Source organism: Nicotiana tabacum, chromosome 24 (genome assembly GCF_000715075.1).
Source record: "Nicotiana tabacum cultivar K326 chromosome 24, ASM71507v2, whole genome shotgun sequence".
Taxonomy (NCBI): Eukaryota; Viridiplantae; Streptophyta; class Magnoliopsida; order Solanales; family Solanaceae; genus Nicotiana; species Nicotiana tabacum.
Window position 1 is genome coordinate 76,504,611 of NC_134103.1, and position 10,550 is coordinate 76,515,160.

Sequence of the window (10,550 nt, forward strand, 5' to 3'; positions counted from 1 at the left end):
TTCTTATTCTTCATCTTCATCCCTTAGGCGCATAACTGATTCCGAGCTCAAAGGAATGGCATCCTTGTTCGGCTTGCGAGCCATCCTCTTCTTCGATTTTGGGTCTTCGGAAACAGGGGCTCTTTTCCTTTTGTTTCCCTTCGCCGGTATTTGGACAGGGGCCAAGATTTCTTCCTTATTGGACAAAGGCCTCAAAACTGCATCCTTACCCAATCCTGCATATGGGAAATTTTAATAAGATATTTGAAAACCAACTCGTTCGAAGAACACGAAAAATGGGCTTACCATAATTTTTGGCCTCCCACCGACCCTTTGACAAATTACGCCATGAACGCTCGGCGTATGTGGAGGTCGAAACAAGAGCTCGTACCCAGTTCTTGAGATCGGGAACTGCTCCGGCATCCAAGGAATCGCTACATCATAAAAAGAGGAGTGTCGATGAGAGAAGAAATGAAAAAACAAAGTAGAAGTAACATCAAGATTACACTTACGTTTCATATTCCACTCCTCGGGAAAAGGGCATATTTTCAGTCGGAATCAGGTTCGAAGTCCTTACTCGAATGAACCTGCTCATCCAGCCCCGGTCCCTGTCCTCATCAATACTCGAGAACAGAGCCTTAGAAGCCCGACGTTGAAGTTTTATTAACCCTCCTCGAAAAAGTCGAGGACAGTATAATCGGATAAGATGGTCGAGGGTGAACGGCATCCCCTCGATTTTGCTCACGAAATATCGGATTAAGATAACGATCCACCAAAAAGATTGGTGGACTTGGCCTAGGGTAATTTGGTATTGACGACAGAAATCAATGATAACGGAATCGAGGGGACCCAACGTGAAAGGGTAAGAATACACATTCAAAAACCCTCTCACGTGCGAAGTGATATCTTCGTCAGAAGAAGGAATCATTATTTCTTTTTTATCCCAATTGCAATCCTTCTTTAGCTGTTGGAGGTGCTTCTCGGTTATCGAATATATATACCTCGATACCGGTTCACATCGACCCGGGACCAATGAGCCTTTGTCGACTTTGAAATCAGAAGAAAGGACGCACCCCCCAGGAACACACTCCTCATGCCGTGGTTCTACCGGCGTATCATCGGCGGCACACTGTGAAGATAAAGCTTTCTCTTTCTGAGGGATGGCTTGTGACATTTTCGCCATTTTTGAATTAAGAAGTAAGGAATAGAGAAAAGTGGCAAAAATTTGGTAGAATTAAAAGGGGGCTTCTGCAGAAAGAAATCACAGAATTACTGGTAAGTTGGAGAGTACAAAAAGGGATTTGGGAAATTTGGAAGGTAGAAGATGTAAAAGTAGTAAAGGATAAAAGAAGGGGTTATTTATACGCTCGCATCATGACGGTTCGATATCAGAGGTGGCCGACCACCGTCTGACATGCATTAAAAACCTTGAAAGACTAAATCGATGTGACAACTATCACATACGTCATAATCGATCCCTGTTAAAACGTCAGCTTGTTACCCGATCGTACCGTCGAAAATCATATCGATTCTCACCACATCCTTCATGAGAATCGAGGGGACTATCTGTATACGGTCAAAATAGATTTCGGCTTTCCTACGTTCGATCGAGATCGAGTGGTAAGAAATCGGAGTAGGATTTTGGGAGTAAGCTCCGAAGACGGTACAAACGAGCCTCGAGTCCGAAGGCTGCCAGAGTTGGCTCGATAATCTTATCGAGCCCGTGACCAAATCGATTTGCAAGGCATTGCTTTGAGGTCGGAAATGCGCCACGCCCATCCCGAAGGTCGAACTCAAGCCAAGACCGAAGGTCCGACCCAGTGACGAGTTCGAGCTAGTATCGAGTTCGAGCCAGTATCGAGCTCACGGACATGAGCTGTTACAACCGCACCAAGAGAGATAATCTTAGCGGGAATCGAGGAAGAGACAAATCATCATGGGTCCTCCACTATATGCTTTATTTTATTATTTTGTTATAAATAATGTAATGACCCTCTATTATAAAAGAGGGGATCCTTGTAAGCTATGAACATATTGAATAGATTGGAACAAAAGATCTTTTCTTATATACAAAGATATCTCCTTGTGCTTGTCTTACTTCATCCTATTCATTCTTTCTATTCATCATTCCCATTCTCATAGTCAAAATACTTGTATTGTTATCTTTGTATCAAAGGAATTTATGTATCCTTAGAACCATCTATTACGTATCCTTATAAATTTAACGTTATCCGATTTTTCGGATAAACAATAGTTTCCCTCGCAAATTTCATCATATTTTATGACCGTATGTCCGATGTTTAAGGGTGTACCTTTTCTCTCCGTCATAGTTTAAGATTGTAAACGGAAAATAGTCCTATTACATGTCCTCAATTGGTAAGTCAAAAAGTCTTTTTATCTAAATACTGCTAATTGTTTTCCCATCATTTGCATTTTGTGTTATGTCATCAAAACACGCACAAAAATAACAAAACATCTATGTTTCAACTTTCAACTACTCATAATTGTTCTTACGCATTTTAAATGGTTAAATAAACAAAAAAACTAGAAATATTCAACAACTTTACCATTTAATAGAAGTATTGTGACAAAAACTTCCCCATTTCATGCCACACTGAGTAATCACATCCTCTATTCTCATCTTATACTAAACGTAAATTATTAAAACTAATATTCATTAAAAGTCAACTACGTATTTTTTAATTTAATCTGAAATCCAGATTAGTTAGGAAAAAATCAGAAATAGTCTGATTTAAAATTGGTAATTGAAAAATAACCACAATTTCAAAATAATCAAAATTCCAGCATAATATGCTGGGGTTCAAATTTTTTACATATGAGATTCCAGCATAATGTGCTGGAATTTCATAATATGCTGAAAATTTATACACATGAGCTCCATAATAAATTTGTAAGTGCCGGCTATTTTTTGATTACAAATCCGAAACTGGCTACCCCATACTATTTTCACAAAAAAAATGAAATCGGTGTGTTTGATATGACTTTTTTAATTCACTAAGATTTTATTGAGAAATAAATCTTAAGATTTAAGTCGGTAAGTTTAGAATATTATTACACATCCAGTATTTGAAGGCAAAAGAATAATGAACAAACGAAACAAACTTAAAATAAATACTTGTACACATTCAAGAGAGAAACATCCACCACCAAAGTTGTGGTGAAATAGGTAAGAATTTGGATCTTTCCACCTTTAGCTAAAGACGACTTTGAGTTGTGGGATGGAACTCTTTTGATTGAGGACGCTTCTCTCATCAAGTGTAAATAATTGGGTTTTATCTTTAATTTTTGTACATAAGTAATACATTTTTTATTTATATATATTGTTTGAGTAAAAATTACTCCACCATATCCATAATTAAACTTTAAGCTCTATTTCTGCTTTTAATAAGTTTTATGTGACGAAAATTTAAATTAATTAAAATTTCAATTAATTACTGAGTACGGAGTGACAAACAAAAGAGAGAGAGAGAGTCACTCCACCTCCACCACCAAAAGAAAAAAGAAAACACATGATAGAGTACTTTATATGGATAAATAAATGTTGTTTTAATATTCTGATAACCAGCCAAGGTTTTGCCTGATATGAGGATATTTCTTGGAAATTCCAAGTAATATTATATCCAGGAAAAACTCATTGACTCTTGTGAAGTGTCTTTTGCTACTTTCTTCTCTCTAGATTTTCTCTCTCTATCCTCAAAACTAGGGGGGGTGTGGTGGAGCCCAAAGCTGGTCCTCTGCTTTGCTGGCTTCAAGCTCTTTCTCCATTGTTGGTTTATATTAGGCTTTTGTCTTCTGAGAAACAAATAAGTAGCTAACACTCTAAATTGATCACTCCTTTTCACTTTCTCTCTTTCTATGTATTTTCTTCCCTCACTTCATCATGATCTTCATCCTTTGAGAAAAAAACAAACAATAAAAGATTAATCAAAACCCCAATTTAGTTTTACTTTGATTTGATGGATCCACAGATCTAACTCTCTTTCACTTTCAGATCTTATTCTATTTTCCACTGTAAAGGTCAGTTCTTTTTTTCCCCTCCTTTTTTCAAGAACTTATTTTCCCATATATTTCTCTAATGTCAATTTTCTTTATCTTTGTAAAAGTTTTACCTTCTGGATGCAAACTAGCTGACCATACAGTTCTTTGTTGAAAAAGTGAAGCTGACCCTTTTTTTATTCATGTTGAATTTTCCCCTTTTTTTGCACTTTCTTGGTTGTGTGTTTGCTTTTTAAGTAGAAGTAGAATTGAATTTTCATATTTGATACCTTGTACCTTTATTTGATAGTATTCTCAGCTAGGTATCAAAGTAAAGGTTGCTTCTTGACGTGCATTTGCTTTTAAGATTGTGTTGTTCTTGGGCCGAGTTTCTATCAGAAACATACTCTCTTCTTTCATAAGTTAGGGCCTTAGAGGTAAGGTCTGCTTACACATTACACTCTCCAAACCACACATGTGTTATTTCAGTGGTTTTGTTCTTGTTGTTGTTGTTGTTGTTGTTGTTGTATTGTGTTTTTCTTGCCAATTATATTCTTTTCTTCAGCTTACTTTTGTTGATGATTATATTGTTATAGACTTGTAGAAAACATATTACTGCTCTGAGGAGGAACATATGCAAAGTTGAGGATTTACTAGAACCCAAGGTTTAACAAGTGTTGTGTTAGATTTGGAGAGATTGGATGGTGGTTTAGAGGAGATGAGGTATGTTATCTGGGTTAATGAACTTGTTAAGGGCTTGTTTTCAGCCAAGGGCAAATCGACACGTTCATACAACTGGCTCAGATGCCGGCAGTGGACGTCAAGATGGGCTGCTATGGTATAAGGATACAGGGCAACATTTTAATGGAGACTTCTCTATGGCTGTAGTTCAAGCTAATAATCTATTGGAAGATCAGAGCCAAGTTGAATCCGGGTGCCTCGGCTTGCATGATTCTGGGCCGTATGGTACCTTTGTTGGAATTTACGATGGGCACGGTGGCCCTGAGACTTCAAGATTCATCAATGATCACCTCTTTCAGCATCTCAAGAGTAAGTTCTTATGAATCAATTCCTTTGATCATTTCGGTTTCAGGGGGTATAATAAGCACTCCCTCCGTCCCAATTTATGTGGCAGTGTTTCACTTGACACGGAGTTTAAGAAAGAAAGGAAGACTTTTGAAACTTGTGTTCTGAAAAAAGCCGTAAGCCATAGATATTTGTGTGGTTATAAATATCTCAAGATATGACATTCTTTTTGGACAGACTAAAAAGGAAAATATGACACATAAATTGGGACGAAGGGAATACTATTTTGATGGTTCATGATGAGGGGAGTTAAATCTAATTTCCTTCTTACTAATAAAACTTGTCTTAGAAGTTAGATGTATTTTGATTTTTGAGGAATCTAAGTGTTAGCAATGTATTAGCTTTTATGGACCATAGTCAAGTAATAAAAAGTCGTGATTATATGTACCTTAGCAGTAAAGTAGCTCTTTTTTGGTGAAGTTAATATGTAGACTTCCATGGACTATATTTGTATGATTTTTAGGCCTCCAGGTTGTCATTCAACCGCTTTGTTCGGATGCAGGGTTTACATCTGAGCAGCAATCTATGTCTGTGGAGGTGATCCGGAAGGCATTTCAAGCAACGGAAGATGGTTTCCTCTCTGTTGTGACAAAGCAATGGCCTGTGAAACCACAGATTGCTGCTGTTGGATCTTGCTGCCTTGTTGGAGTTATCTGCAGCGGCACATTATATATTGCCAACCTTGGCGATTCTCGAGCAGTCTTGGGGAGACTTGTCAAGGCAACTGGAGAGATTCTTTCTGTTCAGCTGTCCGCAGAACACAATGCGAGTATTGAATCCGTAAGGCAGGAGATGCAGTCTTTGCATCCAGATGACTCACAAATTGTAGTTTTAAAGCACAACGTCTGGCGTGTGAAGGGCATTATACAGGTAACATCTCCTTTGCATTCCTAAGCAGTTTCTGTGTATGTTTTCCCAGCTCAACGTATTATTGGTACTTTTCTGACAGTGTTCTTTCAACTGCAAAACAAATTTTGTTTCCTATTAAACTTTAATTCAAGTTTGTGATGGTTACATAATTCTATATACTCCTTTGTGGTTGTTGTGGGGATTCTTCACTACTTCGCTGGAATTCTTTAGAAGAGAAGTTTACTATAATACTAGCCTTCGCATTGCCTACTGTATTGATGAAATAGTATTCAAAAGTTGCTACTTTAAGTCATTTTCAAAATTTTAGCAGTATTTAGCCCTATTATGCCCCCGATAACCGAAGCACTAGTACAAAAGGGGGATCGTCAAGTTCCATGTCTTTTGTTTCTCATGTAGAGTATCTGATCCAATGTTTTGTTGCGACTCCTTCCATTTAAGAGGTGCATATGATGATAACTCTTTTCCAGTGTTTGAAATGGTCCTCCGGTTTTGTTACTCTTCTTAGCTTTTGGTAAATACTACTATAAATTATGTATCCTCTGAATTTCAAAAAATGCACCCACTTGTCAGGAGCGTGATCTACTGCCCTTGATTTGAACTGTGGTAGTCTTTCTATCCAAATCATAGATTTAAATGTCTAGTGAACGGTAAAGCTCTATTTTTTGAATGTCAGCATTATATTCGGATGGTCAAAATGCAAACCTTCGATTTCTTAAAGAGGTGATGTGTTGTATAACACTTTCTTAAACATTCTCAGTGTACCTTAGAATAAGTACTTCATTGTTTTTTGGGAAGGGGAGCCTTGGCGTAACTGATAAAGTTGCTGCCATGTGACCAGGAGGTCACATGTTCAAGCCGTGGAAATAGTTTCTTGCTGAAATGCAGGGTAAGGCTGTGTACAATAGACCCTCGTAGTACGGCCCTTCCCGAACCCCGCGCATTGCGGGAGCTTAGTACACCGGGCTGCCATTTTTTCATTGTTTTTTGGGGCACCGCTAAATTAATTTAGTTCTCTTAAGGCATTCCATATGCTATGATTGCGCATGTTTATAAGCAGTTTGGAAACATAGATATATTGCCATTAATGAAAGATAATACTTTCGTCTGTGAGTTCATTTATGATGGCTTTTTTGCATGGCTCATAATCTGCTTTTCTGAGATTATCTTTATACTTTATCTTGCAGATTTCAAGATCCATTGGTGATGTGTACTTAAAGAAAGCTGAATTCAACAGGGAACCTTTGTATGCTAAGTTTCGTCTCCGTGAACCGATTAGAAGGCCCATATTAAGCGCAGATCCTGCTATTTTGGTGCACCCTTTGCAGCCTCAAGATCAGTTTATTATATTTGCCTCGGATGGTCTCTGGGAACACCTAAGTAACCAAGAAGCTGTTGACATCGTACAGAATCACCCACGCAATGTAAGATATCCCTTCGAACATTCTCGTGTCATTTTCTTAGCTATTCGTCGATTTTACCTACAGGCGAGAAGGTATTTTCATGAAAAATTCAGGATTTTCTGAAATCAGTGGAAGCTATTAGTTCTATTAGAGCGCCACCCCCCCCCCCCCAAATAAGAAAGACAACAAATTTCCTTTTTTTTAAATCTGCAGCCATTGCGTCATAATTAGAAGACTAATATCGCCGCCTCAGAAGTGGTCGCACATAAAATTTTGAATTTGTTTACTCAACATAGATTCGATGCAGAGCAATATATGTCGACCACAAAAGAAAAACATCGTAACTAAACTTAAACGTCTGTTTTTTCGACTTTGCAGGGGATTGCTAAAAGGTTAGTGAAAACTGCATTGCAAGAAGCAGCAAAGAAAAGGGAGATGAGGTACTCAGACTTGAAGAAAATTGATCGTGGAGTCCGTCGACATTTTCATGATGACATTTCAGTTGTAGTTGTATTCCTTGACTCAGATCTCGTGAGCAGGGCTAGTAACTCCGCGAAGGCTCCTAACGTGTCAGTGAAAGGTGGCGGCATAACTCTGCCTCGAAACACACTCGCTCCTTTCACCACTCCAACTTAAGTTGGTCCTACTCGACGAAGCTCTTCCTCTTCCAAATGATGTTGTAACTTTTTCTTGTGAATACCAGGTAACTTCTGGGAACATAACAGCAGGCCTACAATTTTTTTTTTATTTTTATTTTTAATGTACACCTTAGTTTAACTGAGATTAATACAGATTTAGTTCCTATGCACAAGGGACTTGAAAAAAGTGATTTACACAATTATCACTCGAGTTATCACGTGTAGTAATTCCTTAGGCTTATATTACTTCCTGAAATTTATCCCTCTTTTTGCTTTATTTTATTTGGATTTTGTAAATTATGTGACCTGGCCGCTGTAAATGTTTTTATGCCTTTAATTAGTCTTTAACGGTCTATTTCTGAATGCTGTTGGAATGATGGGTTGGTTTTAGATTTGGATTTAACTTATATACACCGACTGCCTAAAAAATATTTACACTATTAGTATATTTCAGCCTGTTATAATATTTACACTATTAGTATATTTCAGCCTGTTATAGCAGCAGGTAACGTGTTATTTTTCGATTACTAATTTCACTGCTCATAGATGATTACGTGTAGTTATCTTTTACGCGACCTAATTCTTTTACTCTGAGAATGTATAGACGATAAACTCGGCTGCCCTTGGGTTTTGTGGTGAACTGTTCGAGATTCTTAATTTTTAATAGAGAAAAGGTTCAAATATATCCTTGTACTATTGGAAATAGTTTATATTTATCCTCAGTTATACTTTCTGTCTAAATTTACCTATAACGTCAAGTAATCAAAAATACCCCTATTTCTAACAGAGATTCACCATGGCAAATTAACTCTCTATTAGAAATAGGGGTATTTTTTATTACTTTGCTGACGGTTGGGTTAAGTTTAGACTGAAAGTATAACGGACGGTAAATATAAACTATTTTCAATAGTACAGGGTAAATTTAGACCTTTTCGCATTTTAATATTCATTAGCAATAGTCGAAATAAGCTGTATAGAGAGTTCTATATACAGGTTGGCTATGTTGATTACTACATTCACCTACTAGTATCAAACTAGTTAATTACATGGGTCCCAATAGAATATAATAATTTATCAAAAAAGAAATACATTTTGAGGGTGTGAAAAACAAGAGAATTTGCTGAGAACGAACTCCATTTTTTGGTTTAAAACGGAAAGGGAAAACCTGCAATTATTATTAATCTATATATTATTTTCAACTTTGCTTGCAATCTACAGAAACGCGGACACAAAAACGTTACACTTGTAATTAGTTGTTACTACTCCTTTTCCAACTCCAATTTGGATTGAAAAGCGTAAATCCTTTTTCAAGTTGGATTTGGCCGTGGTACCATCTATATAAACCCACAATACCAACGTTAATTTCCATCACAAATTTGCTACCTGCAATTCATTTTCTAACCTTTTCTCTCGTATTATTCTACCTTTCTTAAGAAATGGAAAAATCTGCCGATAATATTAAAATAGTTGATTCGGCCGAAAATTCTTGGTGCAATCTGGCGTTGGGCATACTGATTGGACTACTATTTATAGCATTGGGTGTCGTACTAGCTTTGTATTTATACTTCCCTAGGACTACTAAAGAAGTCCAAGACCCTAGGGCTATTAAAGAAGTCCAAAACCCTAAGTTTCGTATTACATATGTCTCCCCTTCACTCTTTTCTATGTTAAGTACCCCGCCACCTTCATCCTTGGACAATCCTGAGAGTTGGAAACTTACATTCTTAGTCAAGAACCCTAACAATGATTATACTTTCTTCTATGATGACTTTGATGCCAAGATTACCTACAATGATACAATTCTTTGGAAAAGTAATGTTTCTCCTAAGTTTTATCAAGATGAGAAAGGTCAAAACTTCGTTGATGCAGCTTTTGGAGCTTTGCCTAAAAGTTATGAAAATTGGATTGTCGACACCATTATAAATAATCTTGCTGATGGCCATTTCACAAAATTTACAATAAATTTATATGGAAAAGTTCAAATAAGCCATCATGAGGAACAACATCCCTTACACTGTGGAAAACTACAAGTCACTTGTGAAGGTTTGGAAGTTGAATTCGAGCGAGGTAGCAATGTTGGAATGCTAGCATTGACTTCAGATGCATGTGAGGTAGTTTTGCAGAAATTAAGTTGTTGACTAAAGAAAATATTGGGCCTATGAAGATATAGGCCATAGAGTGATAGAACTAGTGTTTTAGATTATTTTTCTGTTTATTTTTAATTAAAGATAATTTTCGTCTATTTGTGTAGCGAAATTCATGAAAATATGAATATTTTCTTTTGTTCCGATTCTTACTGCATCTTTTGCTAATACCATTTGCAAAATTCTGACTACACAAAGCTATTCACACTCACACATTTATGTAACTCAACATGCGTTGCCCCATTTTAACAAATCTTAGTCATATTTGTTATCCAATACTTGAGATCACATATTTCCAATTTAAATGCATAATAGTACACAAAAAGGATGCAAAACCATGAATATGATGTCCCCACGGGTAACAATATTCTCATCTTTTAACTTTCTTTTTGGCCTTTCTTCAAATCTTAACATCCTTAATATGTAAAATACGAAAC

General features: G+C 36.9%; 1 protein-coding gene across 2 annotated transcripts; it reads left to right on the forward strand.

Annotated features, from left to right (window-relative positions):
- The first annotated feature begins 3,720 nt into the window (after window positions 1-3,720).
- LOC107778959 (putative protein phosphatase 2C 46) lies at window positions 3,721-8,332 on the forward strand. Of its 2 annotated transcripts, XM_075247156.1 has the most exons (6): window positions 3,721-4,017; window positions 4,286-4,412; window positions 4,572-5,025; window positions 5,564-5,931; window positions 7,116-7,352; window positions 7,710-8,332. In XM_075247156.1, exons 3-6 carry the CDS (start codon window positions 4,701-4,703, stop codon window positions 7,965-7,967), a joined length of 1,188 nt encoding a protein of 395 aa, XP_075103257.1. In that variant the 5' UTR covers window positions 3,721-4,017; window positions 4,286-4,412; window positions 4,572-4,700; the 3' UTR covers window positions 7,968-8,332. The 2 variants fall into 2 exon arrangements, with proteins under 2 accessions (XP_075103257.1, XP_016454775.1); XM_016599289.2 differs by lacking the exon at window positions 4,286-4,412.
- Window positions 8,333-10,550: the final 2,218 nt, after the last annotated feature.

What these genes read in the sequence shown, in the direction of transcription:
- LOC107778959 (XM_075247156.1), top strand. Translation starts at nt 4,701, where the DNA reads ATGTTATCTGGGTTAATGAACTTGTTAAGGGCTTGTTTTCAGCCAAGG. An exon ending in GTGTGAAGGGCATTATACAG is followed by an intron (nt 5,932 to 7,115) that starts GTAACATCTCCT and finishes TTTATCTTGCAG; the next exon opens with ATTTCAAGATCCATTGGTGA. An exon ending in TACAGAATCACCCACGCAAT is followed by an intron (nt 7,353 to 7,709) that starts GTAAGATATCCC and finishes TCGACTTTGCAG; the next exon opens with GGGATTGCTAAAAGGTTAGT.